Source organism: Phyllostomus hastatus, unplaced genomic scaffold (assembly GCF_019186645.2).
Source record: "Phyllostomus hastatus isolate PE091 unplaced genomic scaffold, TTU_PhHast_1.1 phas_scaffold_760, whole genome shotgun sequence".
In the NCBI taxonomy this organism is placed as follows: Eukaryota; Metazoa; Chordata; class Mammalia; order Chiroptera; family Phyllostomidae; genus Phyllostomus; species Phyllostomus hastatus.
The window spans coordinates 632275-658797 of NW_025334040.1; the positions used below are offsets into that span (position 1 = coordinate 632275).

Consider the following 26523-nt stretch of genomic DNA (forward strand, 5'->3'; position numbering starts at 1 on the left):
AGGCCTAAGAAAAAACATGTAAATTACTGTGAAACCTTCTTTGTTTAGAGTGCTCTCAGTTGAATGAGAAGGGTCTTAGGGGGAAGTTATTTTGTTCCTCAGTCTTACAGCTCTTTGACCCCGACTCAATAGACCAGCAGAGTTCTTTGTTTTCTATGGTTCCTTACTTCCCCCTAATGAGTACTGTACTTTACCTGAATTATTATGCAGAATGAGCCCAATAAAAGCAGGTAGGGACTGTAAATCGGCATGCTCCCCACTAGGGGGGGTGGCCATTTCATCCCTACTTCCCCACAGAAACTAGTCTGTCTTTGTGCATGTCGTTTTTTCTCGCGTGTTTATCGTCGAGCCATCCACAGCATTCCATGGTCACTGCTGGCCGGTGACCCACGAGCAACAATAGTGAAGAGGATTTTCATACATAATCTGTTTATACTGTGGTGACTGAGTTCTGACTAACAGCTCAGTAAAGTACTTTTTCTAGATCCTTGAGTATTTACCATAAACATCTAAAATTCTTCTTTGCTGAACCTGTATTTCCCCAGAAATACACATGGCACACACAATGTTTTTGTGGCTACAGGCTGGAGATGATTCTCATTGGCTGATTGGTGGAGGAAGATGAGAACATGAGGGAGAGTCTAGACCTTGGGACAACAACTGACCTGAGGCCTGAGGAAAGAACATGACAGGATAGATACAGACCGATGGATCCAGAAGGACAGGGACATAGAGAGCCAAGATGGGGGAAAGCAGCAGAGTCCAACTATGGCTCTCACAGTGGCTTTCAGTCCTGGAGGGCAGAGTCACAGTGGAATCAGAGTCAGGCTGAGTTCAATGTCACTCTCTGTGACTGGGACCCTGACAGGCAGACATTATCTGTAGTGGGGCAGAATTTTCCGAGGGAGAAGCTGCTTTGTGCTGGGAACAGGAGGAGCCCCCATATGGAGTGTGTAGATGGAAGATCGGTTTGGGTGCTGGCCTCTGTCTGGCCCTGTCCTACAGAGGGACAGGCGTCAGAGAGGTGCCCAGGCACAGTGTGCAAGTGACTGTCTGTGAGGGTTCTTAAAATTCCCTTACTATCTTACTGCCTCTGGGAAGAGAAGGCAATCTCGGTCTGTCATCACAATACCTGCATGTCAGTCACACACATCACGGGTGGGCGTGTGGGCCCGGAGTGGCCTTTTATAAGAGTTCTGCATGGTCAGGGAGCTGAGCTGCAGGTTATGAGATGAGAACAGCTGGCCTGTGTTCCTACACAGACCAATCATGGTGTCCTGGTGTGGACCAACCATGAGGGTCCTTGGAAGGGTGAGGAACATGGTGGGGGCATATTTAGTAAATTTTTCACCATTTTCTTATCCCATTTGGACGCCAAATGCCATTGGTCACTACAAGTAGGAATACAAGTTAAAACTGCAGTAAGAATCGTGACCAATGTGGCTCTGTTGGTTGGGCATTGTTCTGCAAAGCAAGAAGGTGGCTGCTGTGATTCCCAGTCAGGGCACATGACTGGGTTGCAGGTTTGATTCCTGGATGGGACAGACACGAGGGCGATCCATCACTGCTGCTCTTTAAAACTGCAGTGAGGTGTCACTCATCAGGACTAGAAGGGCGGTGATAAAGGAGACAGTTGAGCAGTTGTTGGGGAGATGTGGACAAATCAGGCCCTGACGCCTTGTTGGTAGAAAAGCCAACCATGGAGCTGTACTGACTGACATCTAACAGCCTCTCACAATCATAACAGAAGGTTGTCATGTGTCTCGACTACTCCACTTCGAAGTGTCTTTCCAAGACAAACAAAAGCATATCCACTTAAAACAAAACAATTCGTAACGTGTACACAGATGTTCCCAGCAGCTCTGTGCACAGCAGCCAAAGATAAAACAACCCCATGCCTATCAGCAGGTGATGGGCAACAAACACCAAGTTGCTCAGACATTGCTATAATATTTGACCAAAAAAAGGGTACTGATCCATGCTCAGCATCCATGGGACCTCAAGGACATTGTTCACAAGAATTTTAAAGGACACAAGATAGCCACCAAGGACCATCTATTTCCTGCTTCCATCTGTATGAGTGTCCGGGAGAGGGAACGGACATATAAACGCAGAAAGTGGGTCGGCAGTGGCTTGGCACCCACACAGGAGTGATGAGGGGTGATTACTGATGTTAGGGACTTTCTCTGAGGGATAATAAAAATGTTCTAAAATTAGAATATGGGATGGTCATACCACTCTGTAAATATGCCAAATGACGTTGTCTTGTACAAATGAACCAGTGAAACTTACAGTATGAAAGTTATGTTTTAACAAAGCTATGATAAACAGTATGAGAAGAATCAGCTGCCACTAACTCTTTAGGTGGGTTTTTGCTCACAAAATCAGACCCTCGGAGTCAGACCTTCTAGGCAGGGATGTTCAGCCCTGTCCTGTGGGCTGCATGTGGCCAGGATGGCTATCAATGCTGCCCAACACAAATTTGTAAATTTACTTAAAAAGTAAATTTTTTATGATTTTTTTTTTGTAATTAGGTGTCTCAATGTATTTAATGTTAAGCCTAAGATAACTCTACTTCTCCAGTGCTGCCAAAAGATTCCAAAATGTGGGACACCCCTGCCTAGGGTCTGCCACACCACCCTCTTTATGGGTCACAGGCACCCAGGGGGTGATCATGGGGACAGGGCAGGTTTTTGTCTCAGTTCCCCATGGGGCTGGAGCACTGTGTGATTCCTACTTAAGTCAAATGATGAACAGTAATAATCAGCCTCGTCCTCAGGCTGCATGCCCGTGATGGTCAGAGAGGCCGTGTTGCTGGAGTGGGAGCCAGAGAACCGATCTGGGATCCCTGAGGGCCGAGTACTTCCGAGCATCACAGCTTTGGGGGCAGCACCAGGAACCTGTTGGTGCCAGCCTGCACCAAACATTCCAACATTGTTGCTGGTTCCAGTGCACGTGAGGGTGACCTTCTGTCCCACAGATCCTGACACCGAGGCTTGCTGTGTCAGCCCAGACTGTGCCCAGGACCCTGGAACAGAAAAGTAGAGACACATAGAGACATGAGATGAGGCTATTTCTCACAGCGTGTTCTCAGTCAGAGAGAAAAAAGGTGACCCAGGTATGTCCCATAGTCACTACTCCAGCTTCCCTCAGTGAGTCACCTGAGCAGTGAGCAAGGAGGGCGAGGAGGACAGGGGTCCAGGCCATGGTGGAGGTGCCCACACTCTGCTTCTGAGCCCATGAGGGAGAGAAAGGCACAAAGTCTCTCTTATGTTGTCCCCTCCTGGGAGGGCAGAGAGGACCCTTCATGCAAATTGTTTCCTCCTCCTGGGTCCCTGGGGATAAAGCTGGTGAAAGCTGGGTGGGGGTGGGGCATCTGGAGCCTCTCTTAGGGTGGGGCCTGGGAGATCACAGCTGCTGGTCCCCAGTGAGCACAGAGCATAGGGAACTGGGCCCAGGCCCTGGTTTCCCAGCTGAGATCTCCCACAGACCTTCAGGGGTAGGCCCACAGCGCCCCCTGCTGTTTCAGAGTCCACACTCACTTAGGACTTGGATAGAGAGGTGGGAGCTTGCTTGGATGACAGAGAGTGAGGCTTGGACTTGAGTCCTGCCTGGCACATCACCCACCCACACAGGATAGGGGCTCCTAGACCCCCAGGCCTCCTCACTATGTCGCAGGTGTCCCCACACCTGACTCCTTACTCTAAAGAGGTGACCTCCTCTGCATGAGGACTTCCTCCTATTCTTCCTATTGTTTAGATAACTATGATGTTGGCACCATACAGGTGCCTGAGCCCTCAGAGTGAATGGGTCCTCCCCTCAGGGAACCTATGAGCCAAGGGCATGAAGACCCCTGCACACCCTCTATTGCAGGGTGGCTGGTTCCTACCTCTCTCTTCACTCTTTACTTCCCACCATGGTGTCCCAATACCATAAACCACATCAATTGTCCTGTTGTCACCTGGAATGGGGCCAGGGTCCATTGATAACCAGTCATAGGGGACATCTTCAGAAAGAGGCCAGAATCATTCAGAACTGAGATCTGCTTTCTTACTGCTCCCCCGAGACAGCATCCACATGACACGGTCACAGCACTTCTGTCCCAGGACACAGCCACGTCCCCACAGCCCCTCAGGGGTCCAGCAGGGTAAATGGGTCTCTGTCACCACATGCGGACTGCATTGAGATGGGGTTGGAGCTTTGGGGATGTGCAGAAGCATTGAAGTTGCTACAAGAGTGTCCAGTATGATGACACTGATGTCCCCGGGGTTCCTGTGTGAGCCTCCCTCACTGTCCACAATGCCTATTCGTTCACTCAACACACCTTCTCCAGACCCTACTGCGTGAGAGATTTGCATTCCACTCATGAACAGAATATCAGCACAGTTGCTTCCCCAGTGTCTTTACCTAATCAATGTCTGTGATAATAATGCTGTTAATATGAATGGTATATATTTCAATATGAAAACATGTATAAATTTTTTAATCCAGTCACGTCCACTCTCACTTACTAACTTCACAGGTGCATATTGTACTCCTTTGAAGCCTCAATGCTTCCCTCTGAATAAGTCACAGAAACCCCCCCCCTCCCCGCATCGCACAGGGACCACACGGAAACCAAAGGGTGCCCGTGGCCCTCACAGGCTGTTGCTGGCTTATTGTAGAATCAGTTGTCTGGAGCATGGTGATGTTTATTTGTGGTTCTGTAATTTATATTAATTCCCCAAAAAGAAAGTCAGTGAATAAAAAAGAAAACAAAACACAGATATTCACTGTCCTTAACCCATGGTCCACACATGTTTGCCCCTCTTGCATACGACCATGCTCATCCAACCACATCCCAACCAGGAATATGGACCCATTCTAGACCCATCTGCACCCCCACACTGACCTTCCAAGAAGGCCCTAGGCCTGCATTTCCCCAAGGAAACCATCTGGAATCTTCTCTACTGTCTTCATCTCCACTACACTCACCCAGATGTGGCCACTATCTTCCCCTCCGGGATGGTACAGACTGACCCTACCCTGTCTCCCTGCCCTGCTCACTGTGTTCTCACTTCAGCTGGACATGGAGTGAGCAGACACCAATGTGTGCACGTCACTCCCCACTGATGGTCCCTCTGTGACTATGCTTTTCCTTCTCAGCAGCAGTCATCCCAGCAGTCTGGCCTCTCCTGCCTCTTCAGCTCTCCTGCCGCTTCCGAAGGAGCTCCTCCTGGTGCCCCTGCTCACTCCAGTCACCCAATGCATGGCCCAAAGCAACTTTCCCCTTGTATTTGGGTGACTGATACCTCCCTCTTTGTGTTTTTACCTGTTATTAGAACATTGTGCCCCCTCACCCTTAGCTCCATCTCACTCCTTATTCTGAAAATCCCAGATTGGACACCAGTCCTATCCATTGAGTCTTTTAGATCCAATGCCCCACCCACCTTGAACCCCTGGTCTCTGACGAGGTCATGCTCTTTGTGCAGTGAAGACTATTCGGAGGTTTCTCTCTGTGGTTAGCTTTCCCTTTGGACAAACAATGCCAAGCTCGGGGGCTGTGACAATTGTCTGGTCAGTGTCTGTCAGACAGTGTCACACAATCACACTCATACACACTCGCTGGACCACACCATCTTCCCGGAGACACCCTGTGGCACTGTGGATGGCCAAGTGATGGATCTCACCTTCTGTTCCCCGGATCTTTTGCTACTGAAAATGTGTTGTCATTCTGCCTGTTTGGCATTGTCATTGTCTTTATTATGTTGGTATACATTTTAGTTTGTTTAATGTTTGAGGGTCATCATGACCATTTTATATGCAATGGGAAGGGACTATAGTGTGGCCTCATTTAAACCAGGGGCCTAGGTCTACTCTTATTATCAGTAAGTCTTCTACTGCCTCCTGCATGTGTCAGAACCTGGACCGAATGAGGCCCTAGTTTTTGTCACACTCCCTCATGTGTCTCTGTCACTGTGCCAGCCGCTGCTTTCATATACCTGACAGTAATAGTCGGCCTCGTCCTCAGGCTGCAGCCCAGAGATAACCAAATGTGCAGTGTTGGTTGAGGTGTCTTTGGATCCAGAGTCTCGACTGGGGACCCCAGGTCCTAGCTTCTTGTCTGAGTTTGAGTAGTAGTACAGGAAAAACCGGGGAGGGCTCCCTGGCTTCTGCTGGTACCAGTACATATTTTCACTACAAACACTGAGGTCTCTGCTGAGGGTGCAGGTGAGTCTGGCTGTGGCTCCAGGAGATGCAGACACAGAGGGCGGCTGAGTCAGCACAGGCTGGGAGAGGGAACCTGCAGACACACAGGCACATGGAGTGAACAGAAGGTCAGGGTGCAGGTGCTGTGGGTCTCTGGGGCCTGTCCCTACCTGTGCAGTGACAGAGCAGCATGAGGAGGACGGGGTCCCAGGCCATGGTGAGCAGGCTGCTCCTCAGTCCACACAGCTGGGGCTGGGCTGCCCAGGCCTCTCTTATCCCCTCCCACCTGGCTCCATGGAGGAGGGGCTGCTCATGGGAATGAGCCACCCTCCTTTGCATTTTTCGCAGGTTCACCCAAAGGTCTGGAGCCCTAGCTGGAAGAGGCCAGGCTGACAGGCTAGTTCCCCCCTGGATAACGCTGGGAGCAAGCAGTTCTGGAACTACACGGAGAGCCACGTGCAGGAAGCTGATCCGGGTCCAGAAAGGAAATACCCACCCTGTCCCCACAGGAATCAAAGTGTCCAGCGCTGAATGATCCTGGAGAACTGCCTAGACAGGAGCTCCTGTTTTACAGAGACTATCTCATGGCGCCCTCTGTTGGTCCCCAGGCAAACCGTTCTTCTTTCAAGCTGATCCAAAGTCTAGTTTTCACCTGCCTGCTTGGCTCCTGGGTTTTCAACACTTAGGAGTCATTGGTAGAGGGGACAAGAGCCATCCTTACAGGGGATGATGCAGGCACAGTCCTGGTGTGACCCTCCTGTATCCGGCACACATGACTCCTGACCCAACAGAGCCTGAGGACTGCTGGGGAGTGGGGTCACATGAGGGAACAGAGAGCAGAGTGAATATGGGCCAGGGGCCAGGGCACAGCCCGGATGACTGAAGCAGGAGGACCCTGGCCCCTACAACAAAGGAGGGTAGAGGTGGCTAGAGACACACAACCCAAATTCTGGGTCCTCTGCCCAGTTTGTAGCTCACTGTCAGGAGGAGACTGGGGTGGTTTTGATCTCTGAGTCTGTCCCTTGAGAGGAAGCACCTGCTGTCACCTCTAGCTGCCAGTGAGCATGGGTCAGGACCCATCAGTTAGAATCCTTGAGGTTTTTTCAGACCTTGCTGCTCTGAGAAGATCCCCAGCGCCCCCTGGTGACCTTCAAAGAGAATGTTAATAGTACAAATTCAGTAGAACACAGGGCTAGTGGGACAGGGTTGGGTTTTCTTGAAATCTCTTTCCCTCTTCCTTCCTTCCTCAAAACCTGTTAACCCAGGTTCTGAGGACCAATTCAACACTGACAAGGACCCCCAGTTTGGGTGTGGTAAAGCGGAAAACTTGACTCAGTACCAACAACAGCAATACAGCATGGCTATGGACACAGCTCTGCTGTGGGGCAGCCCAACTGTGATGCGGCAGAGCTGTGGGAACAGTGGGGTGCAGAACAGCTCTGGGAACAGGCAGCCCTGTGCCGGGCCACTCTGACTAGATAGCTCTGCTTGTTTCCTCTATGTGCCCTGGTTTGTGCCGCCCTGGTTTAGACCACTCTGCACTGGTCGGCTTTACTCTGCTGCGGGGAGACCACTTCAGTGTTTCAGCTCAGCCATGCTGACAGTCTTCATTCATCAGTGGCAAGTGCACTCTCTGAGCACCAGGGAATCCAGCTCATCTGATCAGGAGCCTCTGATTCCTGGTTCCTGACTGGTTTGTCTTCATGCAAATGAGGGTGCCAAACTCTTGCAGCTTTATTGGCCCAAAAGTCACTGTCCTGACTGGTCTGAATAGACCTGCTGTGATTGGGTGTGGAAAGCCACATTCCTATTGACTGACACAGAATTCCAAGAAACCTCCCTAAGGGCTGGCTCAGATGGCAGAAACACAGGGCAGGCAGGCACATTAGCCCAGAAGCAGGCAGTTCAGTAAAGAGGTCGTTTGTTTGATAGGTCCCTGTGCAGAAGGGCTGCACATTTTTCTGTGTTCACAGCTAATCCAGAAATCTAACTGTGCAGTAATCGTTACAGGAAGCAAGCACACAGAAAACTATATTATATACATTCCTAACATTGTGAATGTAATGTTTTCTTTCCTATATTTATTTTGTATTGATTCAACCTGAAATTGTGTTAATCAGATATTTAGGCAGCTGAGACAAATAAGGTAAATCATGATATCACATGTTTCCCCCTTCACAGCCTAGTGCCAGAAGCCTGAAGGGAAGTCATGTGGTGATATATCTGTGGCTTGTTAGAACGGCAATTCTTGAACCCACAAGTTTCTATCTCTGTGGGTCTAGTCTGGGAATTGCATTTCATGCCATCCCAAAGGTGAGGCTTCCACTTGAGTGGGAAAAGACATATGTATGTGGTTTGAGCATCAAATCAATGAGAGAAAACCTGTTGTTGTGCTTTAAACAGAAGAGTCTTCCAGGGAGTAGAGGGATCTGGGACTCACTGATGGTTAATATATTTTAGGGTCCAGGTCCTCCCCAGCATCACCCTAGAAAGCAGGGGAGACAGAAAACCCAGTCTTCACAGGGTCACACGGGGAGATGGACACACCCTGGGAGACAGGAACAGGTGCATGGAGATGAGGCACTGGATAGAAACCAGGGCCAGGGAGCCAGTCCCCGTACCGTGCAGACCATTTCCACACTCTCTCCTTTCTTCTGCCTCTAATGGTTCAGCCCTTCTGAATTATGTGCAGGTGTTGGGTGCACTCCCCCATGGATTGAATCACTGTGCAATCATCAATATTACTATCCACATACACTGCTCAGTAATAGTTGGCCTCATCCTCAGGCTGGGTCCTCATGATGGTGAAGGGGGCTTTGTTGCCAGAGAGGGATCCAGAGAAGGAATCAGGGACCCCAGAGGGCTGGGTGTTTGTGCTGTAGATGAGTGTGTGGGGAGCATTGCCTGGGGTCTGCAGGAACCAGCTGGGGACTTTAAACCTAGAGAAATACCCAGAACTAAAGCCACAGGTGAGTGTCCCTGTCCCTCCTGAAGACACAGACACTGAAGGATCCAAGGTCACCACAGTCTGAGATCCACACCAAAACCAACGGCAGAAAGACAGATATTGTTAAGGGAGAAAAGGGTCACTCTGAGATGGTGCTTGCATTTGCTCCCAACCCCAAAAATGCAGAGTCCCTTCCTCTGACCTGAGCTGTAAGCCAGAAGACTGAGCAGGAGCACCGTCCAGGCCATGGTGGGGACACTCACAGAACACGGCCTCCTCAGGCTCCTGGGCTGGAGGTGGTGTCCTTGGGGCCTTTTCATGCCTCCCAGGCTCATTAGGAGAAAGAAGTGCTTCATGCAAATCAGCTGCCCCTCTTTTGTCCTGCCCCAGTCTCACCCTGATGTCCCCTGGGGGTCATCTTGAAAGAGGCAGATGCTGGGACCTCTCACAGACCAATGACTGCTCAGTAACTGAGATGCCCTATTTGATGGGCAGCTGACGTCTTCCTCCCAATCAGCTTCCTCATGGCTCTAGTGACCTTATTCCTGAGAGTCTTACCTGCAGTGGCTGAGGCTGAATGGTGAGATGTGTGTGTTTACCTTTCAGCCCCAGCGATCTAGTTCATTTCAAATCTAACCCCAATCCTGAGAACACTTTCTTCCTTTCTCAGTGAAAAGTCTTTCTCAGTGAAAAGTCTTTCTGTCTTCCTTGGAAAGGCTTAGCAGTTACTCCTTTCTCCTGAGCGAGTTCCAGGATCATCACAGTGCCTGAGTCTAGGGTTCAGAAGCAGTTTCTACCTCTGACAACATCTTGTAACCTTCTCCAGTAGCAGTGGGGGATCGGCCTTGGGCTGTGCACTCACAGGGCTGCACCCCCAGCCTGGGGAGGGCAGACCACCTGTGCCCTGGGGAGCTATGACTCTACAAGGTCTCTTCAGTGTAACTGTGAGTTTTGAGGAGCAAAAGTCAGAGGGTCACCATGAAATTATGAGACACCTGGCAACGTCATATGTAACAAAATAAGAAGACACTTGTCTCATGATCAGAAATATAAAAAGCCCAACACTCTGTTGGAACAAGATGGGGTTAACATCATAGAACATTTTAAGGCCTACTTTTTCCACTTGCTGCTGTGGAGCAGAAGAAATGGACACAGTGGACAAGGGGTTTCTGATGGAAGGAAAATGATCAGGAAGGTTAAGTGTCTGAGGTGACAGGTCCTGGCTGGTGTCGCTCAGTTGGAGGGACCGTCGTCCTGTCATGGAAAGGCTGGGGGTTCCATCCCCCTTCCAGGTGCCAACGGGAGGCGACCATTCGATGTTTCTCCCTCTTCTTTCCTCTTTCTTAAAGCCCTGAACAATGTCCTGGAGTGAAGATAAAAACATAATTAAAATCTCTCAAGTACTTGGAAATGAGGAATTACACAACTGGTGTTTAGGATACTTGAAATAAAAATATAACTAGCTATTCATTTAGGAATTGTCATTAAGTTTTGTGTTTAATTAAATGTGTATGACTTTTTTCCCTTTGTATTTTATGAGACTCCCAACTCTCTTAATATTAAATATTCACACTAAAATATTTTACAATTATAAAAGTATAGCTGACAATGTAGAAAAATAGGCAATATCATATCTATGAGATATTGACATGAGGAGCATTAATACCAATGTGAAAGAAAAAATTAAAAGCAGAAAACACAAACAATATCAGTTTCCCTAAGTCATTAGAATATACTGAAAAATAAAAAATAAACTAAGAAGATGAAATCAACTGATATAATAACAAAAAAAACAGGCTAATGAAATTACAACACATTTCATCATGAGTCAATTGGAAGCCATGTCAACAAAAGGGATCCCTGAAATTTGTCACCCATACAGATGTTATCAGGCATTTTCCGGACACCAGAGGTCAGTTAGTGTGTCCCATGAGGCAAGTTGATGTGGGAATTAGGAGCACATTGATTTCTATGGAGTGAGGAGGGGTGGTTAGACTGGACGGGATTCACACCAGGGGTGCCCCAGGAGCTCCTCACATGCAAGAAGGAGACTGAGCAGGTCTCCCTGTAGGTCCTGGGGGCACTTTTCTCTCTGAAAGAACATGCTGGCCTCTTCACAGCTGCTGTCCCCCAAGTTCTAGGTTCAACATCCCCCAGACAGTGCACACATACCCTCGTCTCAGACTGAATGTAACCAGAGAGAAAGTGAGTTTTATTGATAGAACATAGATCCTTCTTGCTCATGTGCTGAATCACTTATCAGCTGTGATCATAAACGCCATTGACTCTAATTGTCAAATATCATACTGTTCCTGTCAGGTTGGCATTCTTTGGTTAGTACAATGACAAAATATGTTGAGGCTACATGCCCTCTATATCATTGTATGATTATTTTTAAACAAAGTCCTAGACACTGTGGATGGTAAAGCCAGAAGCTTCTGCACAAGGGCCCTGGAAGAATGGTTAGAAGGGCGCAGAAAGTTGAATGACAAGCACCTGTGCCCAGATACTAGTAGCAAAGGTCCCCTTCCCGTAATAATATTCCCCTGTCCCCTGAAGTGAAGGCTTGGTTCACTGACTGACAAAGTAAAGAGTGAGTCCAGGCCGTGGTGGAACCACCCCAGAGCTTGGGACTAAGACAGTTCCTGCCCAGCTATCTCCCATCCTGTGTCCAGGCAGCATTGAAGGTCAAGGTTTTGCAAGGAAATTTATTTTTGTTTGCGATTGTGCATCTATCTGTGCCTGTGAATCAGGCCTCGACAATGAGCATGTAAAGCCAGGTGGGTGAAACATGAGGCTAGTGTGTGAGTCAGAGCTGAGTGCTCATGTGGATCCGGGGTCCCAGGTGCAGGACAGTCACACTTCAGTGGGCACACTGCCTGCCCCAGTGTGCAAGAGCCAGTCCAGTATTCTCCTAGCCTGCCTGTCCCAGAACCCTGAGCTCCCAGAACCAATCCACAGGCACCCTCTGCTGGTCCCAGGTCCTAACCCTCCAGCACACTTCCTACTGCTCAGCTGTCCTAGAGAGGCTTTCTGCCTTTTGCAGGTGGTTTTTTCAGATGTCAGTTCCCAGGGCAGCACAATCTGCAAGTCCTCTCTGTGATGTTGACATTCAGCCACTAATTCCTATAGGTCACTAATGACCTGCAGAAAGCTAAGTGACATGCTGTGTTCCCAGATATTTTGGGATATTTGACTTTCTCTGGAATCTTCCCAGGGACATACCCACCTTGAAACACGTTTAAGGTTTAAGGTTCCCCAGAGAATCCAGGTGGTCCACACCTGGTAAGCATTCCACTGTGGCCCCCTTTTAGGAGGATGCATTTGGTTGGTGTGGTTGCCATGTCTCAGGTTAGCTGCCAAAGTCCCCCTTGCACATGTGTTGGCTTTTCATGCCTGTCCTTCCTTTGACCTCACACTACCCGGGGGCAGGTGTCCTATGTTCCTGGTTACAGGTGTGGGCGCTTCTGTGCTCTTGAATGTTACCCTCACAACACTGAGTTTGTTTGGATACTCTGATTTTTATGTATATATTGTAGTCTAACTTGTAATTTCTTCAATATAAGAATTGACATAAAATATTACTATAAATGGAGCTGTCACTGCTTTTAAAAACTTCTTCCTTTATATCTGGTGTAAGAAACCCTCTCACCTGTGACCCAATCTGCCTTCTGCCTGATCGAGTTTATTTGCAATGAACTCCTTGCATTGAATCAGCATTGACTTTATAGGGTGTAGATGCAAGGAATTAATATTTAACCAATATTACCTCAAAAAGGGATAGAGAAAGGAGAACATTAAATGTTTAAGGTAGAAACAGAGAAAGCAAACAAGGATGGGTCTGAAAACCGGTCTTCACGGAGGGATCTCTGTGTAGCTGGAGATCAGGAGCTCCTCCAGGGTGGAATCTCGGGAACAAGAGAGAAACGCAGCTTCCTCAAAGTGTCAGAGTTCAGGGAAGAACAGAAAGGCCTGATCCAGGAAGTGGGGACGTGCCAGAGGTTGGTGGGCAGCCCCCCAGTCTCCCAGGTCACACAGGCTGGACTTCTGCTTCCTTGTCACAGTCCTGGCAGCTCAAAGGGGTTCTGTGTATTTGGGCAACAAGTGATTCTGTTTGTGTTGGGTCCCATTAAGGAAGGAGACATTCACTGAGCACCAACAATAGACAAAGTTGAGAACATCAGGGTTCCCTGGTTTCACAGTACTCATGTCAGGACAAGCCAAAACCTTGGCTGGGGTATGACAGTCAGGGATACAGCTCTGATGAGACAGGATGCAGGTGGACAGCAGGTTTTACCTCATTTCTCTGTGGAACTGCAGCCCTTGGGTGGCAGGTTCCACAGAGAAATTGTCCTGAGGGCAGGGCATTGTCCTGAGCTACATGACAGTGAGTGTCAGCCTCCTCATCAGGCTGGAGCCCATAGCTGGGCCAGGAGGCTGAGTGCACACACCAGAAGGTGAGATGAGAGCCAACCCCTGAGGATTGATCACCTCTGTCCTAGCTCACAAGGTAGGGACTCTGCCTGGGAGCCCTGGGCATCATTTCCATGGTGCCCCCCAATGTGTCTGTTGTTCCCTGTGTTGGAAAAGAAGCCTCACATCTGGGCTCAGCAAGAGCTTGAAAGGGTAAGTGAAAAATGCAAATATGGGAACCTCCTGCTCCTGATATCCCATAACCCACCCCGCACCCTGGGAAAGCTCCAGTGGGGTCTGAGAGGAGAGGAGATCCCAGTCAGTGCCAGGGGGCTCAGGGAAGCTGTTCAGGGATCCCACTGGCAGGAGTCTCTGTTCTCCTGAGTGCTGTCAGCCATAAGGACATTCATCCACAGAGCCAAGTCACCCAATTTTCCTTGGGCAGGCTCAGCACTTTTCCAACAACTGTGGGTCATCCCCGCACTGACTCATGTCTCATAAAGGAGGGTTTGGCCCAGGCCTAGAACTTTCCTTTCAGAAACCCTCTTCCCCCTGACTTCACAACAGAAGGCTCAGGACCCAGTCAGGGGTCCAGGGCAGCTGTATACTGAGCCCTCACATAGCATTTCACCCTTTAGTCCCTCATCCCTGGGACACTGTGTGCCATGGGGATCTTAGTAGCTGGGCCTGAAAGGGACAGGGAGGTCCATGCTCAGAGCCCTGGCCCTGCAGGGTCTGTTCTGTGGAGACAGACTGTCACCTGCCAGGATGTTCCCAGATCATAACAAAGACTAAACAGAGAAAAGCCTCTATTGTCTCATTTCAAGCGGTCAAGGGCAGGTCCCCAGGCCCCGGTTCCCACAGTGAATACCAGGCAGCTCTGCAGTGTCACCGTGACCACTGTGTGTTCAGTTTGACCTCTGGGTCCCTGAGACACTAGATGTGTGATGGAAAACTGCGAGTAGACCCCTTCAACCAGAAGGAACTTCTGAGTATAGTTTACATATGCAGAAATTATTATAAAATATTCCACTGTCTTGGAAGAAACTGTTAGGCTGAAGTTTTTGTCCCACTTCCCCCATCTGTGTGTGTCACTGTGAGAAGCATAGTTGTACCCAGTCATACAGTAATAGTCGGCCTACTCCTCAGGCTGCAGCCCCAAGATGGTCAGGGACTCTGCATTGGCCGAGGTGTCTTTGGATCCAGAGAAGTGGCAGGGGACTCCGGAGCCCTGGTGCTTGTCTGAGTCGTATCTATACTCCAGGATATACCGGGGAGGGCTCCCTGGCTTCTGCTTTCTGCTTGTACCAGTATATCCTATAGCTGCCAACACTGAAGCCACTGCTGAGGGTACACGTGAGTCTGTCTGACCCTCCAGGAGATGCAGAGAGGGAGGGCAGGTGAGTCAGCACAGGCGGGGAGAGGGAACCTGCAGACACAGACATTCACAGGTGCTGGGGCAGGGATAACACTTAAACTGCACAAGAATCTAAGCCTAAACGGCTGACAGAGGATTGGTGGTTGACCGTGGGCATGTGAAGACTCGCTGCACCTGTGCAGTGGGAGAGAAGCATGAGCAGGACATGGGTTCAGGCCATGGTGCAGACAGCTTCCTGTGTCCCCAGATGAGATCAGAGGTGGGCCGGGCCTCTTTTATCTCCCCCATTGGTTGGGAAGAGGAGGAGCTGTTCACTCTTATTTGTTTCCCCCAATGATGATGAACATTTTCTACCCTGAGAACAAGGCAAGTGAGAGCCTAGCTGATTGGACAGGGAGCTGATGGGTGAGACTGGGTTTGCCCCCTGGGAGGGTCCAGGACAGGAGCAGGTTCAGGGACCTTACCCAGACCAGTGAGCAGCAGGCTCTGCCCAGCCCAGTCACAGGGTCCCCATCAGTAACCACAGGCCCCAGGGCCCCAGTCCTGGGCAGTCTGGGAGTTCACTCAGTGGGAGGCACCCACTGTCTGGCCTTGGGGTCCCACAGCACCCCTGCTGCTCACTGCTCAGAATTCATCAGTGGATGGAAATGATGTTGGGGACACTGCCCTGAGACTGGTCACTGTCAGGTCACTAATACTCCCGGGGACACCATTTGTTATACTGCCAGTCTCTGATATAAATAAACAACATTTCCAGTGTTGGGGTCTGGTTTAGGAGGAGAAAGAGACATGGAAATCAGGACGACTGTAAAGTGTGGCCAAAGCTGTGGGAGGGGAGAGTGCAGATGCAGGTGCGGAGGGGCCTCCCTTCCTCACCTTCAATGCTGGTGCAGGGAGACCAGAGAGTTCCCTGCTTCCTCAGGGTCCTGCGAGGGGTGGATGTTGGAGGGATGATGAGGGAGCAGGGAGCAGAGGCATCATGAGAGCTGAGGGACATGGCTTTAGGTGAAGATGTGGTGAAATCCCCACAGTGAAATACACCGGGGAAGACAGAGATGGATCACATGACCCAGGAAAAGTGAATGGTCAGGAAAATGGCTCACAACTTTGACATGCATACTTTCGCCAGACAACAGTTCAAGACCCAACAAGATGTGGTTGGTCAGGTCACTGAGCTGGCTGACTGGCTGAGTCTCTGGGAAAAGAAGGTTGAGCAGAGCCATGTGTCAGAGGGGAGAGAATGGGTGAGAAGGGGAGACAGGGTGAGAAGGTGGGCAGAGGGAGACCGAGTCTCCTTTAGGAAATACCAGATGGCAAGTCCAAGTTCATCTCCAAAATCTCGATGTCCTCCTTTGGATGTTTTCTGTAAGTGGAGTCATGTTAATGTGTAGATTTTGGTCACTGGAGAAGAGATATGCAAAACTATTAGTTTTATTACCCTTTAAAACAGGGATTATTATATCTGCAACACACACACAATTTGCATCATTGGCCACATATTGGTGCAATAAATATACTATGCTTTAAAAATAGTTTTAAAAATAGTTCACAGTCCTACTGGTCCTCTCAGTAAATTATGCGTTACATGTAATTTTAAAAACACATTCGTGCTCCATCTGTATGAGACTCATGGGTGAAACCTTCTAAAGATTATTTTGTGACATGCTGAGGTAGTCACAGAGATAGTGAAGCAGATTTTCATACATAATCTGTTTACACTGTGGTGACTTAGTTCTGAGTAACAACAGCTCAGTAAATGACTTTTCCTAGATCCTTGAGTATTTAGCAAAAGCCACTAAAATTCTTTGTTGAACCTGTATTTCCCCAGAAATACACATGGCACACACACTGCTTTACTGACAACAGGCTGGAGATGATTCTCATTGGCTGACTGGTGGAGGAAGATAAGAACATGAGGGAGGGTCTAGAACTTGGGACAACAACTGGCTTGAGGCCTGAGGACAGAACATCACATGACAGATACAGATGGATGGTTCCAGCAGGACAGGGACATAGAGAGCCAAGGTGGGGGAAAGCAGGAGAGTCCAACTGTGGCTCTCACAGTGGACTTTAAGTCTTAAGGGGCAGAGTCACAGTGGTTTCAGTGTCAGGCCAAGTTCAATGTCACTCTCTGTGACTGGACCCTGACAGGCAGACATTGTCTGCAATGACCCAGAGGTGTCGGAGGGAGAAGTTGCTTTGTGGTGGGAGCAGGAGGAGCCCCCATATGGAGAGTGCAGACAGAACGTCGTTTTGGGTGCTGGCCTCTGTCTGTCCCCTCCCCCAGAGGGGCAGGAGGAAGAGAGGTGCCCAGGGACAGTGTGCAAGTGACTGTCTGGGAGGGTTCTTAAAATTTCTTTACCTTCTTACTGCCTCAGGGAAGAGAATATGCTAAATGATGTTGTGTTGTACAAATGAACCTGTGAAACATGCCATGCAAATTATATCTTAATAAAGTTATGACAAAGAATATGAGAAGAATCAGCTGCCACTAACTCTGGGTGGGTTTTTGCTCACAAAGTCAGACCCTTGGAATCAAGATAAATCTTTGTTTATATCACACCCATTCTACTAGCATGTGGAGATATTTTTGTGTCTATGCTCATAAATGATGATGTCCTACAACTCTGAAACGTCATAGTCTTTGGTTAGGTCAGTTCCCTGCGTTCTCTATAATCAATAAATGAGACAGACTCTGAGCCTCTATTCAAGTCTTTGGAATAGCTGCGTGCATATTTGGGAGAACTGTGTCATTGTACCTTCTGACCCAGACTTATTATTAGAGAAGATCACTACTCACTCATTTTACACACGGACACACTCATGTGCACACACACACCCACACCTGGACAATGTGCATGATGGCAGGGTTAGCACTGTCCAACCGAGGACACTGGAACTGTGGACAGAGGGTGGTAGAATGAATGAGACAACACACTTCCTGTGTCCAAATGACAAAAGTAAAGAGCAGTGTGAGTGTCCCCCATGGCCATCCTTCACTTTCCCCTATAGAAAGCCCTTATCCAGGGAGTGAGGAGGGTAAAGAGTGGTGGGTTAGATGCAGAATCCGCAGCTCTCTGCCTACTCAGGCCTCCTTGTTGGACCTGAGAATGTCTCACCTCCAAAGGCCTGATATCCCGTGTTCAGGAGATGCATAGGGCAATTCATGCAAATTTTCGCCTGAGGTGTGTCTGTACATCTATCTCTACCTGGACAACAGGCTTTAGCAACAGGTCTAGGAAGAGGGGAGAGCAAAATGAAAGGCAAGAGTGTGAGTCACAGCTGAGTGCTCCCATGGCTCCCAGGATTGCTCAGGCCAAGGTGCCCATCACAGGCTGATTCCACATTCCCTTCCTGTCTCCTGCTGCTCACAGGAGAGGGTTGGCCTCATGCTGCCCATTCAGTTCTCAGTAAGTAGGAAAACACTCCTGCACTGTACACATTATCAGTGAAATGTGTGGCATGGGAGTTCTACCTCAATAAACTCATGATAGAACATGTGGGAGGAATCACCTGTCACTATTAAAAGGGGACCTGTGCTCAGAAAGTAAGACCATTAGGGTCAGAAGCTCTATGTTCTGTCTCATCACCCTCTTTATGGGTCACAGGCACCCAGGGGGTGATCATGGGAACAGGGAAGGTTTTTGTCTCAGTTCCCCATGGGGCTGGACAATCACTGTGTGATTGCTACAATCTTCGAATGTTCAACAGTAATAATCAGCCTCGTCCTCGGGCTGCAGGCCAGTGATGGTCAGAGAGGCCGTGTTGCCAGTCCTGGAGCCAGAGAACCGATCTGGGATCCCTGAGGGCCGATTTCTTCCGAGCATCACAGCTTTGGGGGCAGCACCAGGAACCTGTTGGTGCCAGCCTGCACCATAGCTTCCAACATTGTTGCTGCTTCCAGTGCAGGTGAGGGTGACCTTCTGTCCCACAGACCCTGACACTGAGGCTTCCTGTGTCAGCCCAGACTGTGCCCAGGACCCTGGAACAGAAAAGTGGAGACACAGAGATGTGAGATGAGGTTATTTCTCACAGGGTGTTCTCAGTCACAGAGAAAAAGGGTGACCCAGGTGTGTCCCATAGTCACTACTCCAGCTTCCCTCAGTGAGTCACCTGAGCAGTGAGCAAGGAGGGCGAGGAGGACAGGGGTCCAGGCCATGGTGGAGGTGCCCACATGCAGCTTCTGAGCACACGAAGGAGAGAACACCACAAAGTCTCTTATCTTCTCCCCTCCTGGGTGGGTAGAGAAGGACCCTTCATGCAAATTGTTTCCTCCTCCTGAGTCCCTGGGGATAAAGCTGGTGAAATCTGAGTGGAGGTGAGGCGCTAGAGCCTCTAGGGCTGGGGACCCTGGGAGATCACAGCTGCTGGTCCCCAATGAGCGCAGAAAGTAGGGCACTGGACTCAGGCCCTGGTTTCCCAGCTGACTTAACCCGGAGAACCTCAAGAATGGTCCCACAGCGCCCCCTGCTGTTCTAGAATCTGACCCACTTAGGACTGGGATGGAGAGCCAGGAGCTTAGGAGAGAAAGAGTGAGGCTTGGATTTGAGTCCTGCCTGGCACCTCACCCACCCCACACAGGGCAGGGGCTTCCAGGCCCCCAGGGCTCCTTATTGTGCTTCAGGTGTCCCAAGCCTCACTCCTTCCTCTAAAGATGTGACCTGGTCAGCATGAGCTCTTCCTCCTGTTACTCCTACCTTTTAGATAATTACTTGTTGGGACCATTTAGGTACCTGAGCCCTCAGAGTGAATGTGTCCTCTACTCAGAGAACCAACGGGCTAAGGGCATGAAGACCCCAGATCTCCTTTTATTTCAGGGCCTGGGGTGACTGGCTCCTCTCTCTCTCCTCTTACTTAACTTCTCACTGTGTCCTCCCAGTACCATAAACTTCATCAACTGTCCTATAGTCATCTGGAATGGGGCCTGGGTCCATTGATGACCTGGCACAGGGCACGTTCCCAGGAAGAGACCAGAATCATTCAGCAGTGAGATCCAGTTTCTTGTTGCTCGCCCCCTGACAACATCCACATGAGACGGTCACAGCACTTCCATCCCAGGATGCAGCCAGGACCCCACAGCCCCTGAGTAGCCCACCAGGCTGAATAGGACCCTTGTACCAAATTCAGCATGCATCCGGATGGAATTGTATTTTTAAGGATGTGCAAAATCATTGAAGTTGCTACAAGAGTGTACAATATGATGACACTGATGTCCCTGGTGCCCTGTCTATGCCCCCCTCACTGTCCACAATGCCTATTTGTTCACTCATCACAACTTCTCCAGACCCTACTGTGTGAGAGCATCGTATTTCACTCATGTACAGAATATCAGCACAGTTGCTTCCCCAGTGTCTTTACCTAATCAATGTCTGTGGTAATAATACTGTTAATATGAATTATATATATATTAATATATGAACAAGTAAAAAATTTTCCATCCAGTCTTGTCTGCTCTCACTTACTAACTTCACAGGTGCGTATTGTACTCCTGTGAAGCCTCAATGCTTCCCTCTGAATAAGTCACAGAAACCCCCCCTCCCCGCATTGCACAGGGACTACAAGGAAACCAAAGGGTGCCCGTGGCCCTGACAGTTTCTTGTCGGCTTATCACAGCACCAGTTGTCTGGAGCATGGTGATGTTTATTTGTGGCTCAGTAACTCATTTTAATTAAAAAAATAAGTCTGTGAATAGAAACAAAACACAAATATTCCCTGTCCTTAACCCATGGTTCACACATGTTTGCCCCTCTTGCATACGACTATGCTCATCCAACCACATCCCAACCAGGAACATGGACCCATCCTAGACCCATCCAAGACCCATCCACACCCCCCACACTGACCTTCCAAGCAAGGACCTAGGCCAGTGTTTTGACCAGGGAAAACATCTGGAATCTAATCTACTGTCTTCATCTCCACTACACTCACCCTGATCTGGCCACTATCTTCTCCTCCCAGATGCGACAGACTGACCCTCCTCTGTCTCCCTGCCCTGCTCACTGTGTTCTCACATCAGCTGGACATGGAGTGAGCAGACGCCAATGTGTGCACATCACTCCCCACTGACGGTCCCTCTGTGACTATGCTTTTCCTTCTCAGCAGCAGTCATCCCAGCAGTCTGGCCTCTCCTGCCTCTTCAGCTCTCCTGCCTCTTCCTAAGGAGCTCCTCCTGGTGCCCCTGCTCACTCCACTAACCCAATGCGTGGCCCAAAGCAACTTTCCCCTTCTATTTGTGTGACTGATACCTCCCTTTTGGTGTTTTTATCTGTTATTGCAACATTCTTCACCTCACCCATACCACCTTCTCACTCCTACTTATTCTGAAAATTGGACACCGGTCCCATTGATTGGGTCTTTTTGGCCCAATGCCCCACCCACTTTCAACCCCAAACCTACACCAGCACCATGTCATGTGGGTGCTGGTATTTCTCTCTCATAGCACATCTTCTGTGGCCAGAAAGAAGCAGATACAGGACTGTAAGTACACAGTTGGCATATTTTTGGCTTTGGCTGTAATTCAGAAGTGATTTAAAAGTCTTTCAGGTAAAAATTTATTTTATCGCATCCCTGGAGCATTCATGTGTCTTTCCCTGATTGAAGAATTCAGACAGCCCCACAGCACCCCCTGAGGGACCATGTTACAATATCTTCAGGTCTTATGACCCCCCTGAAAAATGAAGAAGATCCATGATTTGGACTGTTTTACTCATCACTCTGGACCTCACTGGTTACGGGCCCTGGAATAGATGTTCACACAGGAAAGAGACGAGACTGTTCTCTCTCCAGGATGCACCTGAGGAATATTTGCAAAACCTTGAGTTTTTGGAATCTTAGATTTCACAACAATGTCTACTTATTTAAATGGAATACGTCTCTTGCCATGAGGGAGAAGGTTACATTTTGAAACAAAAGGAGGTGATGCTAAACGTGCACCCAGACCACAGGCTTATGGAGGTTCAGGGTAGCCCGTGTGAGGGGCTATGGATCCCCTGGCAAGAGGGTGTGACTCCCTGAATCCCACCCCCATTCTTCTTCTAAGACTCTCTCCTTCTTTGGGCTTTGCTTATTGGTGCCTGCGATGGGATCATGTGTTTTAAAGCACTGACTACCCTTCCAAGTATGTATGTCACTCAGAATGATGAACAGTTAAAAGCCACTCTGAGGGTGGTGTTGGGGCTTTTGGTCAAGATCTGTTACACCTGCTTCACCTCCACACTCCCCAGGGATCCCCTGAGCTGGTCACTGCTCCAGCTGGGAGAACTGAGGCAGGCAGGAGAGGGTTCCGTCACTGTCTTTATAAATTTAAAACCCAAAAGGTGTTTCTAATCCTTCAGAGCAGTAAACAGCTCTGTTCTTTGTCCAGTGTCTCTCAGCATTAGTAAGGGTGAGGGACTCTGTGATACTGGATACAGGCTCATTACCCCACAATCTGTGTTAATTGCTGCCAATACAGTGTCTCTAAGACAAGCAACTAAAGCTCAGCTGGTTCAAGCTTCTGGAACTCAGAATCTGGAGAGATGATTATCCTCATTTGGCTCCACCTACAAATGCAAACTCCTCAGTACCCTGTGTTGTCCCCACATCAGGATCTACTGGAGACGTTTACTATAGTGGGGTCAGAAGATCCATAGCCCTTCTACAGTCTCCTGAGCCTCGTGAGTGGCAGATGTGGTCACAGCCAGGGGCAGCTGGATGGATTTGGGGTCCCACTCCTGGAGAAGCACTGTGCCCCCCATGCCCAGAGAGGCTCTCTCAGTAAAAAATGAAGTGGGTGAGAGGTGGTCCAGGGACATGAGATGGAGGAGACTCAGCAGCAACTCCAGAGAGACGCAGGTCAGGGACTCCAATCTGTGTCCATGGCATCTGGAGACTCGAGAGAGTGAGATCACTGAGGGAGGCCCAGAAAGCATTACCAAGCAGTTCAGGTCAGGGTACGCTGACAGGGACATTTGAGCCACTACAGAGAGTTGTTTCACACAAGTAGGATCTGAAGCCACACAAGGAGTCAAACCTTTCTGAGGGTAAGGGAAAGAGGAAGAGGGATGTGCTCCTGAGGGGCCATGTACAGGAAGCCCTGAGCAGCTCACCTGTGCAGAGAAGGGTGAAGACAGGAAGACTCAAAACCAGGAATGGACTGTGCCCAGACAGGAAGAGTTGGCTTCCTGAGCCACTGCAGTGTGACACAACTCCCCACACATCCGTGGTCCTCATTCAAATGTTTTATCAGATGTGTCTTATCCAACTGAGTGTCCAGAAACTCTGCATGTCTCCAGCCTCACAAACCTCTGGGCATGACCCTTCTCATGGTGGGATGAAGAGAAAGGTGGAGATTACAGGTCTTGCTTTAATGATGTTGGAGCCCCCTCTTTTAGTCCTCACCTGAGTGTGTCTATTGATTTGAGAGACAGAGGAAGGGATGGAGAGAGAGAGAGAGAGATGTGAGAAGGAAACACTGCTTGGTTGCCCCCCCCACCACACACATACACTCTTGTAGCCTAATATGTGCCCTGAGCAGGAATCAGACCTGCAAGCTCTCTGCTGCACAGGATGACGCTCCAAACAACTGAACGACCAGGGGAGAGCATGAAGGAGTCTCCTGATCTGCTGGTGTACACAGAGAGGTCACACACAATCATATTTCAGCGAGGACAAGATTCTTGTCTGGCGTGTCTTAGCATGTCTGGAACCAGAGAAACCTGCTTCCCCTGAGCCCCAGGATGAGAGAATAGGTCCCAGAAACAGGCGACAATGGTCACAGGTAGACCGAACTAAACTCACTCTTGCAGCAGTTTCCTGGGAAACGGTCCTGGGGCACACTGGACACAGTGACCCACCACTGACCCACCTGAAGCCATCAGCCCACCCAGGCCTCTGATGCAGGCCTAGACTCTGGTGGGCACAGGTGGGTTCAACCCTTCCTTCCTTGTCTGTCTTGCCCCTGAGGGATTACACAGCCCTGAGACCTGAGTTAGGCCTGTGTAGATATGAGCAGGCTGAAAAGATTAACCAGAGAGAAACAAAATTTTTAACTACGGACAATAAGTAAAAACAGCACATCCATGGGTACTAAGAAAAGAGTTGCCCACTGAAGAAGAAACAACAAATGCCACCTGAGTTAGACTTGGTCCCAGGCAGATAAGAAGTGGCAGCCCCAGGCAGAAAGTGCATAGCAAGGGTTTTAGTCTCACTTCCCCGTGACCCTGGAGCACCGTGTAAGTTTTACTGTTGCTGTGCCATGTAGCACAGTAATAGTCGGCCTCATCCTCAGGCTGCAGCCCAGAGATGGTCAGGAGCCCCGCATTGGCCGAGGAGTCTTTGGATCCAGAGAAGCGGTTGGGGACCCCAGAACCCTGGCCCTTACTTGAGTCTGAGTAGAACCACAGCAGATACCGGGGAGGGCTCCCTGGCTTCTGCTGGAACCAGTTTATGTAGTAGCCACCAACAACAAAACCACTGCTGAGGGTGCAGGTGAGTCTGGCTGTGGCTCCAGGAGATGCAGACACAGAGAGCGGCTGAGTCAGCACAGGCTGGGAGAGGGAACCTGCAGACACACAGACACATGGAGTGAATAGAAGATCAGGGTGCAGGTGCTGTGGGTCTCTGGGGCCCATCCCTACCTGTGCAGTGACAGAGCAGCACGAGGAGCACGGGGGCCCAGGCCATGGTGAGCAGGCTGCTCCTCAGTCCACACAGCTGGGGCTGGGCTGCCCAGGCCTCTCTTATCCCCTCCCACTGGGCCCCATGGAAGAGGGACTGCTCATGCAAATGAGTCCCCACCCCCTGCCTTTTTCCCAGGTTCACCCACAGGGTCTGGAGCCCTTGGTGGGGGAGGCTAGTCTGACACACTGGCTTCCCCCTGGGTAAAGCTGGGACCAAGTCCTTGTGGGACCACAGAGGGCCACGAGCACAGAGATAAGTCTGGTCCAGGGAGGAAATGCCTCACCCTGTCAAAGTGCCCAGGGCTGAGGGCTCCTTTCCCTGGAGGGCTGCCTAGCCAGGAGCTCCTGTTTTGCAGAAAGGGTTTCATGCCACCCTCTGCTGGTCCCCAGGCAAACCACTCTTCTTTCAAGCTGATCCAATGTCTACACTTCATGTGTCTCCATGGCTTCTGTGTCTCCAACACTTAAGAGTCACCAGTACAGGGGACCAGAGTTGTCCTCACACGGGACCATGCAGGTACAGTCCTGGTGTGACCATCATGGATTCAGGCACACATGACTGCTGACCCAGGAGAGCCTGAGGACTGCTTGAGACTGAGTTCACGTGAGGGGAACAGAAAACAGAGTTGATGTGGGACAGGGGGCCAGGCCAGAGCCTGGGTCACTGCAGCAGGGGGACCCTGGAACCCTGGCAGAGGAGGACAGAAGAGGCTCCAGAGGATCCCCAGGCCTGAGGGTTCCCTGATGTCTCCCACAGGAATCAATGGATAAGATAGGTGGTGTCTTACAGAGCCTTCCTTTCAAGTATGTGACTAGGGCCGGTGGGCAGTATCTCTGTGGATGCAGGGACCCATGGGAGGAGGAGGGCACAGCCCCTGTCTGTGGGTGGGACACAGCATCACAGTCTCTAGTGGTGGCCTTGGAAGTGCACCACTCAGACCTCCTTCCCAGACACCCTGCAGGGGAGAGCAGAGGCCACCTGCAGTGCCAGCGCCTCATTGTGGCTTCAGGCAAAGAGGGGCAGCACAGGGAACTAGAGTCTAGCTTTCCTGCTGGAAACAGTGTCCTCTAAGGGGCCCCCCCACCTGCAGGAGACTCCAGGCACTCAGCCTGCCTGAGTCCTCCCAGACCTGCCCTGTGGTCTGAGCTCTTCCTGCCCCACCCCTCCTCCTCTCCCCTTCCTGGGGCAGCCCTGCTCATGATGACTCTCCCTCCCCCATCCCTTCCGGTCTTTCCTGCACCAGCGTTCCCACCTCCAAGCTCACTTTGCTACTCATTGTTTGTCCTCTGCTTCTCAGAGTGCACAATAAAGGAATTCCAGGTCAGAGAGAAAAGCAGTCCATAAGAAACATATGGCTCTCTTGTTATTTAATATAGTAAATCAATTTGTTTATTCATTCAGTTAAAAGTATGTACTTTAAAATTAACTTATTGGATTACTGTATATGTACACATATTTGTATGTATGTACACACACATATACATTACATATACATATATTTATGAACACGTACAGATAAATATACACATTCACATAGACACAAATGCTTATATTTTATACCAGAGGCCCAGCACTGAGTTGCTGTCCCTTCTACAAACTCCTCTTAGATCAGGTTCAAGTCCAGAGCAGTGATAGTCCCTTGGAGGCCTGTCCTTTCTGTGCAGAACGAGGTTCTCTCCTTGTGTGCAGTTCTCCCCTGGGGGCCCGGCTCTCCTCCTTGTGGATCTGCTACCACCCCGAGGAGCAAGCGGGCTCTTCCATCCAGGGACAAGAGGTGGTTTAAAGGAAGGCCCTGTGTGAGTTCCGAGAGGCTGATGTGTGATTCTTTACTGTCTGTCAACGTTCTCATGTCCTTGACCACAACTGTCATTCCCACGGTTCTTGCAGGGTGACTCCTGGGGACCTTTTGTTCAGGCAGAGGAAGCAGCTTTGCAGG

The 26523-nt window shown here is 49.8% G+C and overlaps 1 long non-coding RNA gene and 1 gene segment (V, D, J or C); both read right to left on the reverse strand.

Annotated features, from left to right (window-relative positions):
* Positions 1-5939: 5939 nt before the first annotated feature.
* On the reverse strand, positions 5940-24620 carry LOC123810849. The segment is given in 2 exon segments: positions 5940-6283; positions 24545-24620. Coding segments are annotated over 2 exon segments (390 nt in total).
* Positions 18749-19153, reverse strand: LOC123810970. The gene is made up of 2 exons (XR_006784327.1): positions 19041-19153; positions 18749-18909 (listed from the first exon to the last, which is right to left on the reverse strand). It is a non-coding gene; the product is annotated as an uncharacterized LOC123810970 (long non-coding RNA).
* Positions 24621-26523: the final 1903 nt, after the last annotated feature.